The 27,814-nt window shown below is 44.3% G+C and overlaps 1 protein-coding gene across 1 annotated transcript in view; it reads right to left on the bottom strand.

Moving 5' to 3' along the window:
* KLF7 (KLF transcription factor 7) overlaps nucleotides 1-27,814 on the bottom strand; it is a 221,676-nt gene that overhangs the window by 5,347 nt on the left and 188,515 nt on the right. The window contains exon 3 of the mRNA XM_085648885.1: nucleotides 12,805-12,928. Within this exon, the coding sequence (XP_085505011.1) occupies nucleotides 12,805-12,928 (124 nt within the window). The remainder of the gene's footprint in view (nucleotides 1-12,804; nucleotides 12,929-27,814) is intronic.

The following is a 27,814-nucleotide window of genomic DNA, read 5'->3' as shown; positions in this document are numbered from 1 at the left end:
TAAGAAAATAAGCCAGGACAAAGGAAACTAAACAATTACATCACAAAAACCTCAATTAATTGTGAAGAACGACAGATCAGGTTACTGCATACGTGTACATGGGCAACACAGCAGACGCTGATGCTAAAATGAAAATGCTAAAATTTCATATGACCACCAACTGGACGCAGAATTTAAGATTAGAAAGAAAAGACATAAAGAAGTAGATTATATCTGAGACTCAGAAGTTCTCTCCAGTATGGCAGCAAGTGAATCGCTATTCCCAGGATCATAACAAACATTGTATGTAAGCAGGCATTGGCAAAGTCAATAGGTCTCACCTATGCAAGAGCTATTGGCTTTGCCAAAGTGCTTTAGCCATGCAGCGTGGCTGTTGCTCAGCATGGCTAAAAGTTAGTGGCGTAGAGGAGTGTGGCGTGGAGTTTCATAGAGTGGAATGGGAAAGAGCAGTGTTGCAGAGTGGAGTGGCAGAGAGTCGCGTGTATTATGTGGAATTGCATAGAATGACATACACTGGAGTGGCACAGAGTAGAGTGGACTGCTGTAGAGTGCATTTGGCATAGAGTGTTGCAGAGTATAGTGGTGTAGAGTGCAATAGCATTGAATTCAGTGGCATACAATGCAGCATGGTAGAACGTAGTGGCATAGATTAGAGTGGTACATAGTAGAGTGCAGTGGTGCAGAGTACAGTTGCGTAGAGTGCAGTTACGCAGAGTAGAGTGACGCAGAGTAGAGTAGAGTGGCATAGAGTGCAGTGGTGTAGAGTGCAGTAGCGTAGAGTGCAATGGCGTAGAGTGGGGTGGGGTGGAGTGGCACAGAGCTGAGTGATGCAGAGGGCTGGAGTGCATATTAGAGTCAAGTGGCATAGAGTGCAATGACGTAGAGTGCATAGTAGAGTTGAGTGGCATTGAGTGCAATGGCATAGAGCGGCGCAGAGTAGAATAGCATAAAGTGGTGTAGAGTAGAGAATAGAGCCGTAGAGTGCAGTGGCATAGAGTGGAGTAGGACGGAGTGGAGTAGTTCAGAGTAGAGTGGTGTAGAGTTCAGTGGGGGAGAGGGCAGTGTTGCAGAGTAGAGTGTCAGAGTGCAGTGGTGTAGAGTGGTGTAGAGTGGAGTAAAGTGGCATAGCGAGCAATGGCATAGAGTACAGTGATGCGGAATAGAGTGGCTGTGGCGTAGAGTGCAGTGACTTAGAGTGCACTGGCGTAGTGTGCGGTGGTTAGGAGTAGAGTGGAATAGAGTGGAGCAGAGTGGGGTAGAGTGGTGTAGAGTGCAGTGGTGTAGAGTAGATAAATTCACAGAGGAGAGAAGTGACAGAGGGGAGTCGTGCGGGGTAGAGTGTAATGGCGTACAGTAAAGTGGTGTAGAATGTAGTGCCACAGAGTGCAGTGGTGCAGAATAGATTAGAGTGCGTACAGTGGATTGACATAGAGTTCAGGGGCATAGAGTTGAGTGCTACAGAGTAAAGTGCATTGGCGTAGCGTGAAATGGATGATTGTGCAGTGTTGCAAAGTGTCATAATGTACAGTGGCGCAGAGTGGAATTGTTCAGAGTAGATTGGTATGGCCTAGACTGGAGTGGTGTAGAGTGCAGTGGCAAAGAGTGCAGTGCTGCAGAGTGGCGAAGAGGGCATTAGCACAGAGTAGATTGGTACAGGGTAGAGGAGAGAGGCGTAGAGTACAGTGGCGTGGAGTGGAATAGTGTAAAGTGCAGTGGCATGCAGTGGTGTAAGTGGAGTGGTGCAGAGTAGAGTGCATTGGCATAGAGTGGAGTATTCATTTTGTGGTAGCAGACTGCCATTTCAGACAAAACATTTTCAATTGAAATGACCATTACCTTTGCACAGACATATAGTTTTACTAATTAAACTATACAGTGCACAGATGAAAATGTGCGGAAATTGCATCACCTAGTGTAATGATTTCTTTTGATCATATTAAAGTATTTGTTTCCAACACACTTCAGAAATAACAAAAAATGTGCTTCATTTGTGTTCCTACTTCTGATATACTTACACAGATCATTTAAATGTTGTTGTGTACTAGAATAAAAACCTTTGCTATCCTCAATATCCAGCAAGATTGTCACATAAATCGTCTCCCTTTGAAGTCAGAGAAAGAAAAGTAAACAAAAAAAACACCGTTTTGGCGATGCATTAGAGCCTACACACAGCTCAAAGCAAACCTCGCCAGTATGATGACACACAGAGAAACTCAGTGGGCATATCTCAAACATCAGAGCATTTGACAGTGGAGTTCAATATATTAACATCATGTGGTGAGCTAGCAGGGATGCTTCATGTGATTCTGTGTTTAAAGTACCAACAGCTTACTACCAAACTTCAATTACATTGCTTTCAACACAGCCCATGGGTAAATATGTGTCTAGTAAGGTCTGGGTTTTGTAATCTTAATTTCATTTTAAGTGACATAGCTTTTATTTATTTATTTGAGGTTTTATAGAGCGCGAACGTGACCCGTTAAGGTATCAGAGCGCTTTACAGGGATAGCACGTTACGTACAGGTTAGGTACAGGCAAAACACAAGGATGGCGATTAGGGAATTAACTACATTAGGACAAAGTCGGAGTTATATGCAATAATCAGTACAGTATCATAATCAGCAGAGCGACATGTCAGCGATAAAAAGAGAACATCAGCAATTGTAAAAGAGGGGAGATATGATAGCGACAGGCAGAGAGAACCAGCAGAGCATTTGAAGGAGTGAGAATTGATAGACGCAAAGAGCCAAGCAGTACAGGAAATTATGTACAGAACCAAGGGCCATGACAAAAAGCGGTATGTGCGACAAAGGAGTGTTATTGGAGGAATTTGCTCATTAGGAAGGTTCTTGCTTCCTTTTTGAAGATTGACAGAGAAGGTCTAATGGAGGATGGTAGCGAGTTCCAGATTCTTGGTGCAGCCCCAGAGAATGCTTGGTTATATGTTTTTTCCTTGCAGAAGCGGGGAGGCTGGAGCATAAGGTCTCTGGCGGACCCGGAGTTTCTGAATCCCCCAGATACCACGATTTTCTGGGCGAGATATGCCGGGGAGTTCGTGTACAAGGCTTTGTGTGTGATACAGGCCAACTTGAGCTGGATTCTGGCTTCAAGAGGAAGCCAGTTCAAGGCCTTCAGATGTGGTGGAATGTGGTCAAATGTTTTAGAGCCTGCTAAGAGTCTAGCTGCTGCAATGAGGCAAGCTTTTAGAGGGGCCGTGGAAGTGTTTGGTAGGCTAGGTAGGGTAGAGCAGCCATATTCAATTCTGGAGATGACTAACGCCTGAACTGCGGTTTTTAGGTTCGCAGTTCCAAGGAAGGGTTTTCGTTTTTTCAAGTAGCTCAGGTGGAACCTGGCAGTTTTGGCCATTGAATTGATGTGTTCACGCATATTCAGGTTGCTGTCCAAGGTTATACCGAGCAATTTAGAAGAATCCACTATGGTCGGTGTGCAGTTAAGTACTGTGATCGAGTTGATCCATTCCAGGATGTCATTGGAGTTTTTAGGGAGGGAGATGAGAAGGAACTCTGTTTCTTTGGGCATTCAGTTTGAGCTGGTTGTTGGCGAGCCATTGAACAGTCAGTTTCAGGGCGTCATTCAGATAGGTAATCTCCTCTAAAGAAGAGATTTTGATAAATCTGAGTATCATCGGCGTACATGTGGAAGGAGATGTTGGCTGTGCGGAGAATTTCACCTAATGGTTCAAGGTAGAGATTGAAGAGGGTAGGGGACAAAGTAGAGCCTTGAGGAACACCGATGGATATCGGGGAAGGTGCAGATAGGTTGCTGTTGACTAAGAATCTCTGGGTGCGGTTCTGGAGGAAGGAACCAAACCATTTGATGACGGTACCTCCTAGACATATTCTGTGTTCGAGGCGTTCAAGAAGTTTTTTGTGGTTGACTGTGTCGAATGCCGAGAAAATATCCAGAAGGATCAAGAGACAGGTATTGCCTTGGTCAAGGGCTTGGAGAGCATCATCTACGATGTGAAGAATAGTGGTTTTAATGCTATGCCCAGGCCTGAACCTGGATTGGAATTCGTGAAGCAAATTGAAATTAGCGATATGTTGACTTAGTTGTAGCTGCACACATTTCTCCAGGACTTTCGCAAGAAGAGGACTATTGGAAATTGGTCTGAAGCTGTCTGGAATTGCCGGATTCAGAGTGTTTTTTTTTAGGATAGGAATGACTTGCCCAGTTTTCAGGGAGTCAGGTATAGACCCTTGAAGAAGGGAAGCGTTGATAATAGTAGTCCAAATGGGAATGATGAGTAGGGAGGTCGCTGACAAGCAGATGGCGGGGAGAGGGTCATTGAAGTGGGTATTCGGTTTTAAGGAGGAAAGAATTTTCGAGATGGAATGGTCATCATGTAGATCGAAGTTGGACCAGTGAGCTTTGTTCTTGGGTGTTGCCAGGGGTTAAGAGAGGAGAGATGTGTCCCGGTAGGAGGAGGAAGGACGTTTGAGGGGGCATTAAGTTTGTTACCTAGAGAGTTAATTTTGGTTGTAAAGAAGGAGGAGAACTCATCACAGGTTATTAGGGATTGTGTCGTTTCTTTGGATGACTTAGCTAGTTTGTTTGATTGAAGTTTGACTATTTCAAAGAGTTTGCGGGGTCTGTTCTTGGCGTTTTCCAGTTCTGATCTGAAGAACTATTTTTTGGATCTGAGTATTTTATTGTTGTAAGTATTTCTGGCCAGACGGAGAAGTTTAAGTTGGGGGATGAGGGGTGCTGTCTCCAATTTCTTTCTGTAAGTCGGAGAGCTCTACTTTCGCTATTGAGGGGACAGCTGAACCAGGGGTTTTTGTCTTTGATTTGGGGACGTTTTGAGCTTTAACGGGGCCAGACCATCCAAAATGTTGGACATAGTCGAGTTGTAGTGCCCTGTGAGGACGTTGACATTAGATAGATTTTGGGGGGGTGTAGGTCATTCTCACAGCGAGCAGTCAGCTTCTCGAGGTCAAGGTTCTTAGTGTCTATGAGCCAGCGTTTCTGTTTCACCGGTTGTCCAGGTCTTTTCGTGCGGTATTCAGGTATTTGGAAGGTGATGGCATGGTGGTCTGACCAGTCGCATGGATCTATTGAGTTCAGCCTGACCGCCGATGCCTTAGCGATGATCCAATCCAACGTGGCGCCTTTTGAGTGGGCTGCAAGGGGGCAGGCCTTGGTGAGTGGTCAGCGAGGAAGACTTAGACGGCATTGACCTGGGAGTCATTGGGGTCATTCCAGTGCAGATTAAAGTCACTGAGGAAAATGTCATTGGAGTGAGCGGGGAGACCTTAGTGGCAATAATTTCTATGAGGAGATCCTGAAGGTGTCGTTCTTGCCTGGGGGGTGGTAGAAGATGTGCAATTTGCATAACTGAGTAGTGTTGTTACAAATGGAGAGTGCAAGATATTCACAGGAGTCCGTGGGGTCTGCATGGAGTTCTGTGACAAGGAGGTCTGAGCGGTAGATGCATGCGATGCCTCCCCCTTTTTTTGTTTGTCTATCAAGTCTAACAATGTTATAATTTGGTGGGACCAGTAAATCAAGGTAAGGAGATGAAGATTCGTTGAGCCAAGACTCGGTTAGGAGAGCTACATCAGTTTTATGGCTTAGAGTGAGGGCGGCGTTGTCAGAGGCTTGTCTCGAGCGGAATGGCAGTTTAGAAGGAGCCCAGAGAGTGGAGCATCGGGAGAAATGTTGTAAGAAAGGGAGGATAGGGGTACTTGTGTTAAGTTGTTGCTGTTCACACCTCTATTACGGAGAGATGATGATCTATTGGTGTTGATTGAGAAAGTGGGAATCAGGTAATAGACTCTCTTGTCTGGAGGATGGGGGCGCCGGGGGAGGTCATGTAGGATGAGAGGAGGGCTAGGGCTATCCTCCTATGAGAGGTATTTGGGATGTTTGCAAGGGCGAAGGTGTCTGAGGGTGGGTATGGTGAGCAGGAGAAGGACTGAGTTGTGGGAGGGCTTGAGGGTGGCGATACAGTGTTCAGTGAGGAGAAGGATGTTCTTCAAATCTTATGAGGATTTCTGGATTTTCTGAACTATGATGGATGCTCTGGTGTTCAGGGTTTCAAGGTCTAAATGTGTAGGTAGTTGTTGCAGACAAGGGAGCAGAGGGTCAGGTCAGGGTCTGGTGGCATGAGCAGGAGGCCAGGCAGGGGAGCTCGACCCCCCTAAGGCTTGGTTACTGGGAGGAGGGGAGAGAGGAGGGCTAGGCAAGCTCATGGGGGGGGGGGAGGTTTCCGGGACTGTTGAGGGGAAGATTAGATGAGCAGAAGGTGAGGTGATTGTTAGTTACTAAGTGAGAAGGTGAGGAGCGAGGATAGGAAGCGAGGGCGTCGGCATTGAGTTATTGATGAATGCTAGAGGTCGGGGGAGCGGAGGGAAGTTCTCTAACAGCACTAGGGAAGATACTGTCTGTGGATTGACCTGATTGGGGAAGCAATTGGGAAGCACATAGGGAAGATTCGCGCCAACCCGACTTATGGGAGGGAAAGAGGGGGAGGCAGGGGGAGTGGCAGCAGCATTAGTAGGTCTAGATGGCAGGTCCTTACACTTGGAATTGGAGTTGAGTGAGCCGGCGCTGCGACGGGAGTCAGGGGGTGATGGCAGGTCCAGGGGATGCGTGGAGGAGAGAAGTACTTGTTTCCTGAGGATGGAGAAGAAGTCAGCAAATTTATTGAGATCCATGACTGGTGCTTGGATCATGATGATGCAGTTTTTGTGAAAGGTAATGGTAAGGTCGGCTTTGAGGTTTTGAGAAGGCATGATCGTGAGTTTGGCACCATAAGGAATGTTCCTGGAATTGTGGAAGCTAATACGGTGGTGCGCCATAGTGCTGTTTTCCTAGTATAGAAGATAAGGTCATAGGTTATGATGCCCCTGTCGGAATTGAAGTACAGGTCTGAGATCAGAGTCTCAGGGTGTCTCAACAGGAGGGAATGTTTGAAGTATTTAGCAGCGGACTTGGAAAGGTAGGGAGGGTAAGCAATGGTGAACGAGTTGCGTCCTGTTGCAATCAGGTCGGACCCAGCCATCATGGGAGGATGGTCAGGTAGGCTGCCAGGGAGGGCCAAGCATTGCCGATCTAAATGGGCAATACCTAATCGGGGAGAGGGCAGTACAGGGAGAAGATCCGAGCGCAGGAATGCCAAGAGGCTGCAACCCAGGAGGGGGTTCAAGAGTTAGGTTCACCAGCGAGGGGCTAATAGGGAGGGGTTCCTGGGATTGAGCAGAAGGATGCTGAAGATGGTTGCTTTAGAGAGTTGCTTTAAATTGTAATGGGGTAAAACTCCTACAGTAAATCTTCCGCTCATTTTTCTCCATTAAACCCCTTTTTTCAGCAACCCACTCACCCTACTCATGGGTACAGCATATCCGACAGGAAGTAAAGGTGCACTTAGAGGCAAGCCAGGTGATACACGGCATTGAGCCTAGTTTGAAGGACGAGGGACTCACATGTACAGGGGATCTACCTAGAGCTAATACAACTGCTATACTGGTAAGTAGTTTATGTTTAGAACTCCATTCTCACTTCGTTTTAATTTTTGTTTGTGGGATTCCCGAAAAAATGCACAGTACATAAGACATTTCAGCATTCTTGTACTAAACAAAATGTGCAATGGCCATTACTAAAGGTATTTTTTAAACAATTAAGAAATGCTGTTGTTTCACCTTGAAGCAGAGGGTGTAAAATGATGGATAAAAAATATATTTTAACAGGTCGAATCTGTGAGAGCCTTTTTGAATAACTTACATCCTAATTAGGGCAGCATTTCATGTAGTGGTGTATGGGCTACAGAATGTTTTTTGGGTGGGGGAGGAGCAGGTTGTGGGTGCGCCCCAGGGGCAGTGTGGGCCAGGGATCTGCCCCTCTGCAGAAAAGTACAAAGCAAGTTTGAGGATTTATCAGTAATATATTTTCTCTCTTTGCTATCCCACTTCCCTATTAGGGACATGTCAGCAGCATAGGAAAAACCATTTTGAGGAATTGTTTATTTGATATGGGGTACTTACTCTATGTGTTCAGACTTGTTTTTGTCTGCGGCCCAGCACATATGTATACCGTACATAGTGATTTAGAGGGTAATATGCTATTTATTAGCATTGTTGAATGTGGGAAGCGGACAAACCCACAAGAGACGACGCCACAAGTGCGTCATGATGCCACTCCCCTTCCTCAACGATCTGAATAAATATCATATTATGTCACAGTACTTTTTCATGTGTACATATTTTTAAAAATCTACTTAATCAAATCCAGAATGCAAGCTATTAAATTTGTGAAGTATGGTAAAAATCACACTGAAGAGACCATGCAACTATTAGGAGAGTTGTTTCCCAGCATAATGCAACTGTTACATGCAATCTGTGAGACAATAACAAATATTTTTCCAGTGCCTATTGTGCTGTACTGTGGTAATAACCTCAGTTGCGACCTTTGCACTGTAGTAATAAATATGTGAATGTGAGCTAATTAGTACAGTTGCTCTAAAAAAACGTGTATTGGGCCACATTTCATTTCACTGCCATGGTTTGTTTAATTCAAATGACATTTTATGCCTGTTTATATTAATTCTCTCCAAACCAGAGTGCTGACACTTGAATTCAGTAGGTTTCAAAACAAGATCATTTATGTGGAGTGATACAAAAATAGGGAATCTAGATATAATCCAAAGAATGAGTGTAAACTGGTAAATGCAAACTTTCCAGATACTGCCTGACTGCTCAGTCAGGACACACGAGCACTTATACATATGAGCCCAGTCCGCTTTACATGCTACCTCGCATGTGAATTAGAAGAGAACAGATGCTGCCCTGGCACTGATCGAAGGGGGAAGGAAACCCTAAGCAGACTAACACAAAACAAGTAATTTAGCAATCCTGGATTTGGAGGACTCTACCTGGATTACAGCTATCATTTTATAATGAGTGTAAACGAGGATGGGCAAAGTTCAGCATGGTCAATATAAAATCTGAGTGCTCTCCTGACATCTGGATTACTGAGAAGCTTCTTGAAATCAGAAGAAGAGTTTCATAAAAAAGGGCCTGATTTCCTAATTCACATAAAAATTAGAAAAGAGTTTGCACGGGAACCATGCATAAATTGAGAGATCCACCTTGTAACTGTGGAAACCAGTATGAGAATCCTTGTAAGAAAAAAGTAAGTTAATTAATACTCTATGCAGGAGTAACTGCAACCAGAAACAGTTGCCTTGTCAATAGTTTCACATCACCGGATGGCATGGTCTCAAGAGACTTTTAAGGCAAAACAGAACCAGGGCACGATGAACCATATTATCCTACTTTTAGTGGATCAAATCCTGACATTTTACTTTTATACAGGATCCTGTTAGATTGTATTAGCCCTGCTTTTAGCAACCTGAGTGTTATCTTTGGAAAGGCCACGGATCTCTGGATGATCATTAGGAGAACAATAGCTGGAAGCCCCTCAACCTGGCCCTCAACCATAAGAATTTTCGAAGAAGGTAGAGCATGAACCCTTCCCTTACATAAAAGGTCTAGTGCCTTTTAACTCTAGATCTAAAGAGAAGACGAAATTGACCCTCCTCTCAAGTGGGGATTTAAACCTGCTTCTTGTGCTTAGGGCCTTGTAGAAGAGATAAAGAAGCCCATGGAGGATTGTTGGGATTTTCTCGTGTCCATTTGAAGCCACATTTTTAGGTCGGCGCCTACCAGACAGCACACATGTCTGGTTTGCTAACGACTACTTGGGGACATTCTGAAAGCTTCACTGGGAATGCATTCCACTCATTGCTTACCATTGGTTTTGTGTTTTGTAACTCATATTTGCTTGCTTTCTATTTGCTGGCTTTATTTGTTTTAGGCTATCCAGTATAAGTGTGTCACTCTGGTGGAGCATAGCCTATTTACTTATTCTTTCATGAGTGCTCGCTTTCGGTAAACAGGCCTAAAAATCTTGTTGTTATCTTGTCACATTTGCTGTGCATTCGAAGGCAGAGGTATGTCTTCTGTGGGAGCTTGATTTGTACATTTCCTTCTCCTACTTCAAAGTGAGAGGCTTTATGTGACAATCTTACTGTAAAAGAAAAGATTATTCTAGCACAGAACAAAATGTAATGTCTGTAAATTAACTGTGCAGATATTTCAGAATATATCAGAATTAGGAAAGCACAAATGAAGCACATTTTTGGTAAGTGTGGTGAAATTAAATATTTTAATACAATCAAAGAAAAATAATACACTAGGTGATGACCTTTCCACACATTATCGCCTGTGCGCTTTACACTTTTATTAGTAAACCTACATGTCTCTGCAAATGTAATGGTCATTTCAATTGAAATGCGTTGTCTGTAATGGCACCATGCATACTCCACACTACCCCACTCCACTCTACAACACTCTACTCCTCTCTATACCCATCCACTCTACACCATTCTACGACATGCCATTTCATTCTGAGACACTTCACTCTGTGCCACTTCATTCAAAGCTACTCTATGACATGCCCCTTCACTCTATGCCCCTCCACTCTAAGACACACTATGACACGCCACTCCACTCTATGACACGTCACTCCACTCTACACCACTCCACTTTACGACATGCCACTCCACTCTACGCACCTTCACTCTACGATATGGGATTCTATGCCACAACACTCTACGACAATATACTCCACTCAATGCCACTCCTGTTTATGACACTCCACACCACTCTATGACACCCTCCACCCCTGCACTTTACAATCACTTTGCTACACTTTATGCCAGTCCATTGTATACCACTCAATGCAAATTCTTCTATGCCACTTTACTAGACTCTATTCTGACACACTACTCCACTCTACTCCATAAAAGGGGCGGCTCCTCCGCTAAGGCAGATGAGCATCGCTCCACTGCCCTGTGAGCAGGTCAAAAAGGAAAAAATAAAATGATAACGCATTGTTATTATCATTTTCTTTTTCCGTTGTTGCTCAGCTGGTTAGGAGTGGGCGGGGCTGGCTGTGACAGGAGCAGGAGGAGTGGTGAGAACTCTGTAAGTGTGCATGATGGTTTGTCTGGCCATCTTGGGCCAGCCAAACAATCATGCACACTTTTCATGCTCTCCACCAGGCTGTATTGCACAGCCTGATGGAGAACATGCCCAGCCTCCCAATCCCTCTCTGAACGCCGAACCACAGTGCTCGGACCAATCACCAAGCTGCTATCAGCAGTGTTGTGATTGGCTAGGGGAGTCTGGAAGCCTGGGTGCTTTCTTTTGCTGCCCCTGTAGTCCTGGATGCGGGCAAAGAGGACCGAGAGGCGGTGGCTGAAAGGCAGGTAAGTGACTTTAAAAAACATTTCATTGCCTTCCCGCAAACCGCACCCCACTGACATTAAGTAATAGTTGCCACTGCACCATAATGCCACTCCACTCTACGACACTCTATTCCAATGTACTCTAGCCACTCTACTCTATGACACTCTATGCCTATCCACTCTACGCCACAACACTCTACTCCGCTCTATGCCACTCCAAAACACTCAACTCCACTCTACTGTACTACACTCTACAACACTCCACTGTATGCCACTTTATGCTACTCCACTCTACGACTCTCTAAGCCACTTCACTCTACTACACTCTATGCCACTCTACTCCATAAACCTCTCCGATACTCCACTCGACAAGACTCAACTCTAGGACACTCCATCACTGTACTTCACTATATGCCACTCCATCCTACAACACTGTTCTTATTGCAGCAGGATCAGGATTGATTTGCATACAGTTGAGTACAAATTGAGGTGGCATGGTGTGCAAAAAAGATAAGACTGGGATGCGGCCCTAAGTAATTACTTGTGGCTAAGATTAATTCATGCATTCCATCCATCACTCTTTGTATACTTCAGTTTGTTGCCTGCCTATGTGGGACGGGTATGCTAAGGCGTGGGTCCCGTGCACACTGTGTCACTGGTATCAAGCTGGAGCCGGCTGACGAACTCATAACTAGGGGAAACCGGTCCTGAGTGCTTGTGATCCGGTTCAGTGTGGACCTGGGTTGTAAGGTCGGGCTGGACTGCTCCAATTGGAGCAGGGGCAAGAATGATTTGCATACAGCTCTGTACAAACCGAGATAGCAATGATGGGCAAAATAACGATGGTCTGGGACGCAAACCTGAGTAATTACCAGTGACTAAGATTAATTCAAACATACGATCCATCACTTTTTTGTATACTACAGTTTCTTCCGCAGAATGCGCTGAGCTCTATACATTCAGTAGCATCTATTGTCAGCCAAGGGCCTTTAGTTCGTTCTCAACTCTGTAAATACTCCCAGAAAGTAGTGAACTACAACTTTACGTTTGTACCCACCCTCTGCAACAGATTGCTTCTTGTGCATTCAGTACTGCATATGCCCCTGCGGGAGACAGAGTATTCTGGTTTCACTATTGTAACCATTGCCTGCAGCTAGCTGCCAACAGTCCTCCCACAACTGCATCCTTACTCAACAAGTTAACTCCACTTCATAAAGAAAATCATTGGCGAATGATAGCTGAATTCACGTTTCATTTGTATTTAATTTACCACTTTATGTCTACAAATGTTCATTTCTGCAGAAGAACACTACTTTTTTCATTACAATTTTATGAACACTGCGTGCCCAGAATTTCCCACAGGGCATGCTCTATGAAACAATGCCGTAGTGTCGATGACATAGAAACACAGCTAATGTTACTACATAATGCATGGACTTTACGTTGCCTCCATCGCTGTTTCTGCTCTCACAGGAAGAGCGCCCCCCATCTTTGTTCCATGCAGTGGCACCACAGAGACCAGATGTCCCTACCTGTCGCAATGGTTGCATTTGAAGGGCTTGGCTCCTGTGTGCTTCCTGTAGTGCCGCGTCAGCTCGTCGCTTCGTGCAAAACGCCACTCACAGCCTTCCCACGAGCACTTGTAGGGTTTTTCACCTGTGAGACACAGAACAAGGGCAGTCAGTGGACTGAAAAAAGGCCCACACGTTGTAAAACGCTAACACTGCGGGTTTAAGACTTGGCAGAGGGAGCAGGAGAAAACCATTAAATGAGGTGTTGTTGGTAACGAAAAATTAATGAAACTAGAAGAGCACAAAGGGGAAAATTGAAAAGATTTGATTATATTTTAAACCGTTAAAGTAGAAAGAGGATGGCAACGTTTTCACAATTCAAAAGTAAAAAACAAGAAGTACATAAAGCATCATAAACGTGTGTGTGCTCTCCACGGTAACTAGTTATTCCATTAGACATGTGACCAGTTTTCTTTTAGTTGCACTTAAAACTGTAGACTGAGGCTAAAGACATACGTCAATATGGTCGCAGATTTTGCAGGCATCAAAACAGAAACCCGCTTCCGTTACTCTTAGTCCTTCTTAACTCTAAGGAAGACCCCGCCTTCCTCTCCTCATGTACATTTCACACGCGTGACTTTACATGTTCACTTCCATCTCGAGGAAGGATGAGAGTGGTATCTAAGTTTTCCCAGCCTTTCCCACTCAACCTCCATCTGTTCCTTAGGGTCAAAGGTGGTGCGGAGGACGACCAAAGTACAGAATCCTACACGCCTTCAACTATCTTTCAAAGTATGAGACCCGCCCTTCATCCCTATTTTACAATAAGTACCATTACTGGAGCTAGTAGAGCACCAGCCCTCTCACACATTGGTTTTGCCAGTGCTTTGTTGTGTGTTTTCAACTGCACCAACATGCTGACCTGAGGCACTGCAACTGCACAAAGAAGCAATGAAAGGTATAATGGAGTTCATGTAAAAGGACACAAGTCTTCATTCTAAAAGGGATGTTGGGTTTTGCTGCCTTTTTGTTCTATTTACCAGCTGACAATACATTTTTCCCCAGTGGACTAAACATCTGTGGGCCCACTTGTTCTGCTCCACCAGCTTCTGAGTAGCACAGCATCAGAGCACATGGCTTTGCTGACCTGACCCAAAGGGTTCTCCACCCATAGCACAATGTAGCTACGGCCCCTTCACTGAGCTATAGGGAGAGCGAAGGTTAATCAGCATCGATTCTGGCCATTTTTACTTCCATCCCTGGAGTGCAGCCTACCAACCCTCCTGGGTACATCTGCTGATTCGCCCACATCTGGAGTCCTTCTCTTTCTGATAAGTCTGTGCTGCGTATTTGGACTTGCATGTGGTGTGCATGGAGACTGCTTCACATATGAAAGTTGTCTTCTGCAAGGGAATGGCGTAGGCCACACAAGATGATGGTTTCCTGTGGAGAATGAGGACATTCTGGCATTCAAGGCTTTAGAGCAGACCAGAGACCCTCCACAGCACGTCCATCCTTGCTTGGATACTGGCTTCTTTCTGGCTGTCGCATACAATCAGCTCAGAGAAATACCTGGGCACAAAAACTGGCCTAATTCAGTTTGCCTTCACGAGTCGAACTGCTTTCAGGTCTTTTGGAAATGGTTCATCGCAAATCAACGTGCTTGACTTGTGTGAGACTAAACTCACACTCTTTTGCCGTCGGTTGTTGCCTCCTTTTGTGCTCTGCTAGGGTTGTCTGGAAGTCTCCGAGGCTACACTCTGGGCATCGGCCAGGACCACCCTTGGAAGTTGGCTTTAGAACTTAGACGTTTGGATCAGATTTTTAGCACCCTAAATCCACTGTAATACAGTGGGAGAGAATTCCAGGTCACTTTTAGATTGGGGTTGGGGGGGAGCGCGTAAAACATCTGTGTGCTTTGCGATATTTTTTGGAAGATTCTCAGCTGCCTGTGCTCATATCCAGTGAGTTGTCCCCCTTCACCCCTCAGTTTCACCCCAAACCCATGATCTGAAAAACTAGGGCAAAGTGAGATATATCATGACGCGGTCTGCCACCTTGATTTCCATTTACAGGCTACCTACCGTAAACAGTCACAGTGAGCAAAATGAAACCCAGGAGTCACTAGTCCATAATGTTATTAGTATAGTACCAGGTTTTTTTTTTACTGTGTAGGCGCTACAATTTATTTTTACATCTCGGCCCCAGGCGCTGCAACAACCTTCAGTTATTAATCACTCTGCTGTATACTCCCATCTGACATAAAGACTTATTCCTTCTTAGAAATGTGGATCTTTCTAGGCCTTGACTTTATAGTATGCGATCTACAGGTCATCCTGTGCTGGATTCCAAACCTACTACCACCCCCAGATAATAAGCACTGACTGCTCGACTTACCCATCCTCAGACAGCCATGGCACAAAGGGAGTTGCATGGTCATCCAGATGGGGTGCAACAATGTGCGTGGCCGAGAAACACTGCTGCCCAGTGACCACTGAACTGAAATAATCTCGAATCATGAAACGCAGGCTGTCGCCAGAACTAGAGCACAGTCTAAATGCTTCACACTATGTTTTATTGGTGACCCAAAGTTTCACAAAGCCTACATGGCCAACCTATCCAAATGAGCAATGGGCCTCTCGGAGGATTAATAATGTTCCCCTACACACCTATTCTTGTAGGCTGAACGTGCAAGGATGAGACTCAAACCAGTCAACGAGCCAGAGCCTACGCTTGCATCTGACTACTTTATCTATCCCTACTTCCTCTCCCTTAATCCTTCTGTGAAACAAACATTTCTCTGATTACAGAAATCTTTTGTGAGCCTTATCCTTGTTCAGTGGCATCCTTCTGCCCTTCTTTAAGTCAATGAAATTTGAAATTTCGTTCTTCGCAGTAAATTATATTTCAGATAACGAAACCTAGAACTATAAACCTTTTAACAGAGGATAAACACAGATGTGGAAAGGAATCCTACTCTGCTTCTATTGCTCCGGCCAGGATCACACCAAGGCATGCACTTGGCAGAGAGCTAATCTCACTGAATACTGAAAAAGCAATCTACTATGGCTCAAAACTACTAGTAGTTTCTTCTTGTCTCAAGGTTTTGTTTGATGGACAGTTCGGTAGATACAGCTCCACTTGCTGTCATTTGTTACGCAAACAATGAGACGTGCCCGTTTTTTATAGGGAGTCTCTTTCCTGTCACCTACCCACCCAATTAGTATTTTGGGCTAGTTCAGAGCTGCTGAACTCATTTCTCAAGCTGAGTTTGGCCTCTATACACATTCATTGACATATAGTTCCTTAGTGACTTCTCTGGGTCTGTGTTTTATTCTCACTGGGTGCATATTTCACTATTCACTCTGACTTACGGTGAAAGGTCTACCAAGCTACTGGCATCCATCTTAGAGGGAAAGTAGTGCCTCGCTATTGACATCCATCATGCCATTATTATCAACTAATGGATCCGGTAGACACAGAGATCCACAATGCCCTCGAAGGTTACCTGCCTTGCAAGGGTACAAAGGGCCAGACATCAGTGTAGCACAAATGCAGCCTACATGGGTAGTAGCACCAATAAAAAGTTCATACATAAGCCACAGTGGTCTCTTGGTCCCCGGGCTCACTTTCTCAAATCCAGCTGCCAGTTCTTATAAAGGTAGAGGGAAAGGGAGTGTTGGTCTTCTACTGCAGGCTTTTCATTGTGTACATCTCCTGACAAAGTAGAAGAAAATCCCTGAAGCATGCCTCGAAGGGCCCGATTCACAGAACTAACTTAAGACAAAATCCTAAACTTACTACCATTTTATTATTCACAGAAGGCACTTACTCGTTTTGGTATTCACAGCAGGCACTTACTCATTTTGGTATTCACAGAAGTTTGGACTCCTAACTTTAGGACTCCTAAATGCCTTATGTGAATACCGAAAGTCTTAAAGTTAGGATTTTTTTCAGTTTAGGAGTAGTAAAGTTAGGACTCCTAACTTTAGGACTCCTAAACTGAGAAAAATCCTAACTTTAAGACTTTCGGTATTCACAGAAGGCATTTAGGAGTCCTAAAGTTAGGAGTCCTAACGTTACTACTCCTAAACTGAGAAAAATCCTAACTTTAAGACTTTCTGTATTCACAGAAGGCATTTAGGAGTCTTAAAGTTACGAGTCCTAACTTTACTACTCCTAAACTGAGAAAAATCCTAAATTTAAGACTTTCGGTATTCACAGAAGACATTTAGGAGTCCTAAAGTTAGGACTTCTAAACTTCTGTGAATACCGAAATGAGTAAGTGACTTCTGTGAATACCAAAATGAGTAAGTGCCTTCTGTGAATACTCGTGTTTTGCAGAAGCTTTACTATCTTTCAAACACACATTTCCTCTCTCTGCATCTTTAAATCACTGCACAGTGTCTCTTATAGTGTCTGATGCTCAGAAAGGTCCTTTTTATTACCGAACATATGGCCTGAACGCAGGGCTACTGAAACAGTTTCATGCCAATCTTGGTCATCCATCCAGGATGGATCGGAGTTCACCAGCGGTCCTGTATTGGGCAACATGATGACCATCGTTGTTGCCTGGTATGGAGATGATTGGTACTCCATATTAAATTAACTGAGCTCTATGAGTATCCTTTTTGGAGGGATTCCAATTTCTTGAGGTTCCTACTTGCATGGGTTGGGCTGTTTGCCTCTTCTTGAACAGACAGCAGCTATTTTGTCATTGTGTTTGCTCCGAGTCTTTAGTTTGCTGCACCTCCTGCATGGGCTGAGTTAGTTGGTCACTCATCATACATCGGATGCAGAAACTTAAATGTTTACTGATGGTCTTTCTTGGGCGGTTGAATTAAGAAGCCTTTTCATTTTTCATGGGCTTGATTTCTTAAACTTTTATTGAATGGTTTGAAATGAATTGGTGGTCCTACTGTATAAATTACAGGAGGTAGGCTATATATGTCTGGCAAGTTTTGTCAAAAAAGGACACGCCCAGTATGGTATGGTACGGTCAAATGAAGCGAATGTTTGGGAACCCACCAAGTGGGTTAAAAGGCCCCTCACACACCAACCTGGTTGGTGTCATGCTTCATCATCGGGGCCCCAACCGGGTGGCCGAGTGCCTCCCGGTTGTGCTGCGACGCCTGGCTACAGCGGAGCTGGTGTAGTGCAAAAATGTGATGTGGTGAAAATATAAAAAATACCACTGAGAATCCTTACCATAGGAAAATTTATTATTGGCGGCTCAGGGTATTGGTTAAAAGGATATGTGGTGCAACTAAATATAGGAATAATTATCTATTAGTTGACTAGGTGTTGGGTCTACATGTTTCAGCTCTCTAGTAAAAGTAATGAGGAGCTTTCATCAGGACCAGTGAGAAGTGAGTGGCAAAAGGTGTAGTGCCACGTGGTGAAAAAAATTAAAAATGGGGTTACCTACACACTCGCTAAGGTGTGTGGAACGCTGTGTCAACACATTAGCGGACACTTGGCGCAAACCTGTGGAAGGAAAAACAAGACAGCACACAGAACACATTTAACATTGGTGCACTGGATGGCAGGCGACATACAGATAGTTTTATTGTGCCGTGAAATATCAAACCTGTCTTCAATGAACGTACCATAAGTGACACACATACCTATGAAGTGTATCATGCTGCTATGCAGAGAATCGGAGGCAAGACCATTAGGAGTGCTAGTTGAAGCGTAAAAACGATCTGTGGACTAGGGGTGCCAAGTGGTAAATACCGCGGCACTATGTGGGGCTATATGTGGGAAACATACAAGCAACCGCCAAGTGATATTACTGGCAATGAATGTGGAGCCTCAGCATGAGGTATGTACACAATGAGAGGCCCAGGGTGCGCTAAAAAGTGAGGGGCTGCAATTAGCCTCTGAGCGCTGTAGAAGATTGCTGGGCACAGACTAAAATAGGACAATGCGCAAAAGTAACATGGAAAGGTAATTACACTATGGCTGAGTGAAGGCGCTGTGCAGGAAGCGGGAGGGGGGCGCTTCTTACTACCAAACTGTGGGTAAAAGAAACAAGGTTAGAGAGCGAGGATAGCAGGAATGAGCTGGTATCCTGCTGGAGCGAAAAGGAAACACCTTACTTGGTTGTGAAACTGCCATCGCTTTGCACCTACTGTGGCCTCCCGAAGTCCCGGATGCTGGCGGACCCCGAGGAGGGAGGAGGTTAAGTAGCGCGGAGCGCCATTGAGTACGTGCTAGCGTGCTGGTAGACTTGGGCGCTACTGGCGATGATGCGCATGCGTGAGGATACAGCATCGTGATTGCGCGCATGCGCGGGAATGAACGCACGCTAGTGCTTAACTGGCGATGATGCGCATGCGTGAGGGTACAGCATCGTGATTGCGCGCATGCGCGGGAATGAACGCACGCTAGTGCTTCACTAGGAGAAGCGCGCATGCGTGTAGAAGTAGCGCGATATGTTGAAGGTGGGCAGTGGTTATCGAGGAGGTCATGTATAGTGGTTACGGTTCAAGTATTGTTCATGCAACTGGGTAGTCCCACAACGGGAGCGTTCAGAGGGGAGGCAAGGTAGTGCAATCTGTGCAGTGCCTGGGGGCTGCCTGGGGGGCGATGCATAAGCCCTGGGCAGCAGGGTAGAGAGCCAGGTTAGGCTGCTAAAAGTGGGGATCTGGGAGGGTGAGCCAGAATGGGGAAACAGCATAGCAAAGCCTATAGATAAAGGCTGGTGGCATCGTCCCAGGTGGTCAGGGCTTTCTTAGGCAGTTCCAGGGGATGTTATCGTTCAAGCCAGTTATATGGCTCGAAAGACGATAAATCCATCTTTGTTCCTGTTCTAGGAGGCGAGACTGGATGTTCGGGATGTTGTTGTCCAAAGCTTCAATTATCACCCATCTCATGTCATTAGTTGTGTGGCCTTTTTCCAGGAAATGGTTTGTCATTCTGGTGGTATTTTTCTTGCAGCGAATAGTGCTGCGGTGTTCACAGATGCGGGTTTTGACTTTACGTGTGGTCATTCCAATGTAGGTCAGATCACACGGACATATGATGCGGTATACAACATTCTCTGTGTTGCAGTTGGTGTGTTTGCGTAACTCCCATGTCTTCCCAGGTTCCAAATTCAGTTGTTTGGTTGTCTCAGTGATGTGGCATACACTACAGTTGCCACAGGGGTAGTGCCCTTTGATATTGGGGAGGCCCCAGGCATTGAGTACCGTGTTTGGAGGTCTGGTAGGGGCCAAAGGTCTGGTAGACACAATGGTGTCCTTGACGGATCTTGCCCTTTTGGTAGAGAGAAGGGGAGGGTCCCAATTTAGGTGGCCTGTGTGGAGAATCTTCCAGTTCTTCTTAACGATCTGCGCCACTTTGTTGGACACTGTGTTGTACGTGGTGACACATGTGAGTGGGGGAGGGGTGGGTTCCTTGGGGTATGTTGTGAGAAGACCCTCTCGGTTTTGATTTCTGGCCCTTTTGTTGGCGGTCTTTGTTATGTGCCTAGGGTAACCGCGTTGGTGCAGTTTAAGGCAGAGGTCTTGGGCTTGTGTTTTGTAGTCCTTGGGATCGCTACAATTTCTGCGAAGTCGCAGAAATTGGCCATACGGGAGATTCTCCCGGAGGGCTCGTGGGTGGAAGCTGGAGAAGTGGAGGAGGGAGTTACGTGCAGTGGGTTTGAAGTGTGTTTTGCTCATGAGACCCCCTGCCACTGCACAGATGTCGAGGTCCAGAAAAGTGGTATGGTATCTGTCAGAGCTATGTGTGAAGCGCAAGTTAGGGTCACACGTATTTAGCCAGTCACAGAAGGTGATGAGGGTTTCGCTCGAACCTTCCCAAATAAGGAGAATGTCATCAATGTAGCGTTTGTAGAACTTAATATGTGGGCTGCGTGGCTGGTTGTTGTTGAGCAGATGTTTGGTCTCAAAGCTGAAAACATAAAGGCCCGCTATGCTGGGAGCGAAAACGCTCCCCATTGATGTACCATACTTCTGTAGGTAGAGCTTGCCCTCATATTCGAAGTAGTTCTCCTTTAGTGCGAGGGTAGCGCATTTCAGGACAAAAGAGGGGGGCGTGTGGTATTGCCAATCAGCCTCATTAAGGGCCTGTTCAAGAACACGTAGGGTGTCATCTTGGGGGAGGCGTTCATTCCCGCGCATGCGCGCAATCACGATGCTGTACCCTCACGCATGCGCATCATCGCCAGTTAAGCACTAGCGTGCGTTCATTCCCGCGCATGCGCGCAATCACGATGCTGTATCCTCACGCATGCGCATCATCGCCAGTAACGCCCAAGTCTACCAGCACGCTAGCACGTACTCAATGGCGCTCCGCGCTACTTAACCTCCTCCCTCCTCGGGGTCTGCCAGCATCCGGGACTTCGGGAGGCCACAGTAGGTGCAAAGCGATGGCAGTTTCACAACCAAGTAAGGTGTTTCCTTTTCGCTCCAGCAGGATACCAGCTCATTCCTGCTATCCTCGCTCTCTAACCTTGTTTCTTTTACCCACAGTTTGGTAGTAAGAAGCGCCCCCCTCCCGCTTCCTGCACAGCGCCTTCACTCAGCCATAGTGTAATTACCTTTCCATGTTACTTTTGCGCATTGTCCTATTTTAGTCTGTGCCCAGCAATCTTCTACAGCGCTCAGAGGCTAATTGCAGCCCCTCACTTTTTAGCGCACCCTGGGCCTCTCATTGTGTACATACCTCATGCTGAGGCTCCACATTCATTGCCAGTAATATCACTTGGCGGTTGCTTGTATGTTTCCCACATATAGCCCCACATAGTGCCGCGGTATTTACCACTTGGCACCCCTAGTCCACAGATCGTTTTTACGCTTCAACTAGCACTCCTAATGGTCTTGCCTCCGATTCTCTGCATAGCAGCATGATACACTTCATAGGTATGTGTGTCACTTATGGTACGTTCATTGAAGACAGGTTTGATATTTCACGGCACAATAAAACTATCTGTATGTCGCCTGCCATCCAGTGCACCAATGTTAAATGTGTTCTGTGTGCTGTCTTGTTTTTCCTTCCACAGGTTTGCGCCAAGTGTCCGCTAATGTGTTGACACAGCGTTCCACACACCTTAGCGAGTGTGTAGGTAACCCCATTTTTAATTTTTTTCACCACGTGGCACTACACCTTTTGCCACTCACTTCTCACTGGTCCTGATGAAAGCTCCTCATTACTTTTACTAGAGAGCTGAAACATGTAGACCCAACACCTAGTCAACTAATAGATAATTATTCCTATATTTAGTTGCACCACATATCCTTTTAACCAATACCCTGAGCCGCCAATAATAAATTTTCCTATGGTAAGGATTCTCAGTGGTATTTTTTATATTTTCACCACATCACATTTTTGCACTATACCAGCTCCGCTGTAGCCAGGCGTCGCAGCACAACCGGGAGGCACTCGGCCACCCGGTTGGGGCCCCGATGATGAAGCATGACACCAACCAGGTTGGTGTGTGAGGGGCCTTTTAACCCACTTGGTGGGTTCCCAAACATTCGCTTCATTTGACCGTACCATACCATACTGGGCGTGTCCTTTTTTGACAAAACTTATCTAATTCCAGGGGATACGGACACAACCCCTCCTTGTTGTCCCTAGCTCTCCCGTTGTTTCTGATAGATATATATGTCTGGCACCTGAACTGATTCCAGTGCCAACCATTTTTTACCTTATGTGCTATATATTTGTTTATTTTGGCTTTGAGGATAACTGATAATGAACCTGTATGTAGGTGGTGAAATTATTTGGCCACTGCAAGGATAACAGACAACTTTCTGCCCCGTCATGACTCAAAGTGGTTGATCATCTGACATACCTGGGGCAGAGTTAGTCATCCATCCATGCGCCGGTGTTTGTGGACTATCATTCTTCTTACGTAAGTTGCTGTTTGGAACAGTACAAACTGTGTCTTATTTGATGAAAAAAGTCAAGCCTGATATATTGGTTAGAGCAAAATGCTAGTTTGTTCTTCACAAAGAAACACCCGGCATGATGACTAAAAGTCAAGCGCAAGTCCATATATGCTTGGCCTATTCAAGAAGGATGCCCTGGTAAGTGCATACTGTATGTTGAAGATAAACCACAGACTCCAAATCATTCAAGAAATACTGCTGTAAACTCAAAGTCATGTAATGAAGTTGCTGCATCCAGCCCATGCACTAAAGTTACATACAAAACTCCTACGGCTTGCAGAAAAAGATGGCTACCTTATTCCAGATGAAGCAAGGATCGAGGGGAGCTTCCACCCTTCCCCAAAACTGCCCCTCCATCCTAGCTAACAATCTTCTTTTTATGCCCTGGAACCTGTAGTCTATCGTCATGGTATGTCTTGCACTTACCGGGGTCTCCTACTTGAGTGTGGCATGAGTTTTGCCATCCTTCTTGTACGAGACAGACCTAATAGGCCAACTTGTTAGCATGTACTGAGACACACTGGTCTTCAACCAAGCATAAGTTTCTGTCGCCACTTCCCTTGCATGATTTTCCTACATTGCCAGTCCTACATGCATGGATTCGGAGTTTCTTCACTGTTCAAATGGTATAATAGTTTTTGTTCTACAAGGAAGAGGATGCGAAAGAAATAAGCTCTCGTTAGACGTCAAACATGCTGGAAAGAGCTTTCAGCTCTTACACGTGGTATTTTTGCTATTAGCATTTAGATGTTTCTTATTCACTTCCTACCGGACATCCAGTTCCTGAGCATAGTCCTGCCAAATATAATTATTCTATTAAAATCCAATTAGAAGGCCATGTACCCAGCACTGACTGGCAAATGCAGGCATGAGGATGTCTTTATGCAATTCATTGAGTGATTGCTTGCTAAATTACAACGTAAATTCAGAATAAGCCGATATTTTACGTCATTATGAAATATGTTCACCATGCACAGTAATAAAATGTCAATTTATGTCTTTCAAAGAAAGAACTAATCAGATGCAAGAGAAAACAACACAGACTCTTGAGGAGGAGAGAACGTGAGAACCTGCTTTACCGAAGCCACACAGGGTGGTGCAGAAAGAATGTCTCTGGATGAGCCCTTACACCCACTATCCCAGCCTTGGCAGGCTTCGCCTTGAGTGGCAAGCATCCTTCATAAATCCTTACCCTGGTCTATGCGATACCCATGATAGTGCCCTCTGCATTTAACCTGTGGCAGGATGGCTCGATAGTGTAGTGGAATCACATGCATCATTTTCTCCATGCCACACCCCCAGAAGTCATTCCTAATTATCGCAGTCTGTTATCCCCACATTCAACAAGTTCCTCAACCCCATTTCTCTTCAGTGTGATACCTAAAACAGGCGCTATGTGACTCTGGGCAGCTACAGGACTCTTGTGCTCTTCCTGACATTAAACACCGCTCCGAGGGCACCTATCAATGGCTGAAACAGAGCATCAATCACCGCATGGCCCTGGCATTCCCAGGCCCTGTGGAGGCATCCTTCTGATGCTACCACCCAAACCTCTTTTACATAATGACCTCCCAGACCCTCAGCAGACATCTGCGAGATTAAGACCGCGATCTGTGTTTGGGAGCATGGTCTTCTCGTACCCTTTGAGGCACCTCACAGAGACAGCCACCAGTCTACCTCAAAGCTGCAAACTTCCTGTTCTCTGTGGAAGCTTCGCTTCTTATTTATTGAGAAATTAAACTCTAGTATCTCACTCTTTGTGCTCCAAATCTCTATTGAAGCTGCCCTCTGATGTTGCCCCTTTCACCCCACGGCTTTGGCAGATCAAATTCTTCCGAATTTCACCTTTTCGAAATCAACAGGAACATTCACATCTAGTCTCTGATATTGAGACAGGGGTCCCTTTCACTCACCTGGCCTTCCAGCTCTCTTCAGAGGTGAGCCAGTGATATCGTAGGATGGGCCTGTTACTGCATCATCCAAACATTGAAATGAACTGCAAAGACTTCTTTTTGGTATTGTGAAAGATATCTTTGATGTCCTAAGACCCTTACATGCCACGTTTGGTGACATATTTATGGCATGTAGCTATAGGCCATTTCACCTCCTTGTCTGAATATTACACATTTCTCTGGAGGCGACACACTGAAACCGACAAAGGAACATTTAATCCAACCCATCTGAAGCTCCAAATTCTTCTGATGGCAGATTCCAGATATTGAAATAGAAACTTATTTACTCACATGCTCAACTGCTGGGAATTAATATTTTGTCTAATTCATTGTCCTTAGGACCCATATTTTTCTGGAGCACCTAGAAATCCAGGCGCTGCAAATTTCTCTTCAGAACACCTTTGAAACTGAATCAGGATTTTCTTCAATTCCAGTCCTAAGAATCTAAATTTATTTCAATAAATCCACTTCTTTCACACTGAAATAGAAGTGAATTAATGATACTTTCATGGCATTTCTGGAGCAAATGCTCTGAAAATGAGCAATGAGTCGCTTTTACTTGACAGCGGTGATGTTTCACATTCCTCTGCAGCCGTCTCACTGACATCAAAAGGCAACAATTTAACTTACTGCAATATGATCCATATTCCTCCAGAGGCACTTCACTGACAATAAGGGAGAAACACTCAGAGTCCATAAGCGTCACATCCCTTTCATGCCACCTCACTAATATTTAGCGGAGAATCCCCTTTCTCAGAATGATATTCCTTTTAGATATGAAAGCCAAGTTTTGTGCATTTTTACTTTTAAATTATCTAAAAGAGTAGTCCACTACAAACCATATAATTCCCTGGTATCAAACCGGATCCAGGAAAACAGCAGCATAATTGATAGCATCATGGAATTATCAATATTAGTAAATCAGTATATTAAAATTAAAGCCATGAAGTTTTATACTTGTTTTATTGGGTTTAAAAACGCATTATATTGTATTGATATAAGCAGGCTAAGGAGCAAATGTGATTCTTGGGGGACAGACCCAATATTGTTAAAAGCAGTCCCTGGTCTTTATACGGATATCTGGCTCCAAGTCATACTGGGTGACAACAAGTCTTCAACCATGAAAATATATACAAATACAGGGCTAAAAGAAGGCTGTGCCCTTGTTTCTATTTCATTTAACCTATATTATCTCAAGTATATAGTATATATTTTAACTAATGTTAGGGCCTGCCAACACTGCCAAAGCTAGATGTGTTAATGCCCATTCTATTGTGTGCAGATGATACTGACATTTTAGAAAGAGCTAGTATGGGACTTCAACATACATTAGACCACCATGTAAACTATTGTAAAAAAAACAATTTGAGTATAAATGAAGGCAAATCAAACATATTCGTTTATGGAAAAGGGAAATTATCTAAAACCCGATGGAAACTAAATGGAGAGAACATTTAGAGGGATCAGCTTTATTAGCACCTAGGAATCTGGTTCCAAGACAATGGGAGTCTTGTTCATCATCTAGCAAAAATAAAGTTAAAAACCCACTTATAACTGTTTCACATGATGAAGTTGGCTAACAATCTGTGCGGGCCATTGGTTAATCTGCTGCCAGGTGTAATTAAGAAGGCTGTGAAATGTTTCAATCTACTGAAATAATCTGGATTGATGTAATGCAATTTGATCTATTGAGACAACTATTTTCTTTAACAACCTCTAAATCACAGGCACAGATAGGTTTGAATTTTGCTTGCTTAAACAACTGGCCTTGTACGCATCGTCAGTTTTTAGCACAGATGCAGAATTGCAAACCAAGGATTTTACAAATCGTTGCTGTGGGCTCACCTCGAAAAGGAAGCGCAAATAAATTAGCACAAACATTTTCCCAGCTTTAGGTAGCACTAAAAATCTTACAAATGCAAATGACTTGGAAAAACCAACTTCCTTGGCAGCACTCTAAAATATTTTTTTTTCATGTGCACTTCTTTTTGATCTGATTTTAAAATCTGTAAATTCCTGAGTCACTCTGGAGTGTTATTAAACCCTTATGGGGAAGACACATTGTTGCCATATCATATTTGATAGGAAGTATCCCCATGGAACTCAAAAAAAGGTTATGTCGGACTCTGTGTTGGTAAATTTAACTGAGGAGATACATATATTTTGATCTATGTGAAAGATTATCGGATGTCTGTAGATTTTGAACCCAGGGCTAATGTTCTCTGCTGTTGTTATAGTCACCTTGGTGAAAGATGATCATTATTATTTCCATCTTTCTGACAATTGGGATTACAACGCGATTTAGCAGTTAAAGGATTTGTTTAAAACTGTTGACATGCTACTGGCCTATGGTTTGATAAAGTGTTAAAAATTAGCACTGAATTTGGATGCTCACAAAGTGTATAAAATACTGTCAGAAGCATTGGTTGATCTCATTAGTAATTTCAACAATGTTATTTAAATATAATCACGGATGTCATCAATGATGAAATGTACATCTCATGAGTGATGTAATATGTGAAGTAGTGCAGGATGGGGGCATAAGTTACAGTTAGTTCATTGAACTGGAACTTGATTATTTCAATGACTTTGGAGTTTTTTAAGATTAGTCTGTGTCTCATTCCAATACTTAAGTGTAATTTCACTTTAACCGTTGTTCTTTTCAGTGAATTTCTAGAGATTTTAACATAATTTAAGATCTTATCCCTTAACCTAAGTATAACGTTGCTTTACCCTTTGGCTTTCTCAGTGACAACAACAAAATGTGTGTTTATTGTGCACTTGTGTGTCTGGATAAAGTTTTTACTTTTTGTCAAATTTGGTGAAATTTCATTCAGCAGTTTTTCCTTTAGCCACGAGAAAAGATTTCTATCGGAATTAATAAGGGGACTCAACATTATGTTTTTTCTTGAGCCGCGCTTGACAAATCAGCGCAAAACCTTCTAGTAAGGAGCTGAGCTGATGAACTTTTCTTATGGAAAGTTTCATGAAGGTTTGTCAAATTAAACCAAAGTGATTATCGAAACACCAAAACACTCTTCTTATGAAACTCTGGTGACTGCCACTGTGTAATATATATATATATGTACATTTGTATATTGCACAGAACAGTCAGTGATTATGAGAGGTTGGAATATGATATATGAGCGGATAACATATTTATTAAACTAAATTGGG

The sequence above is a fragment of the Triturus cristatus genome, chromosome 3_2 (assembly GCF_964204655.1).
Source record: "Triturus cristatus chromosome 3_2, aTriCri1.1, whole genome shotgun sequence".
Taxonomy (NCBI): Eukaryota; Metazoa; Chordata; class Amphibia; order Caudata; family Salamandridae; genus Triturus; species Triturus cristatus.
This window is presented reverse-complemented; position numbering and strand designations above follow the sequence as displayed.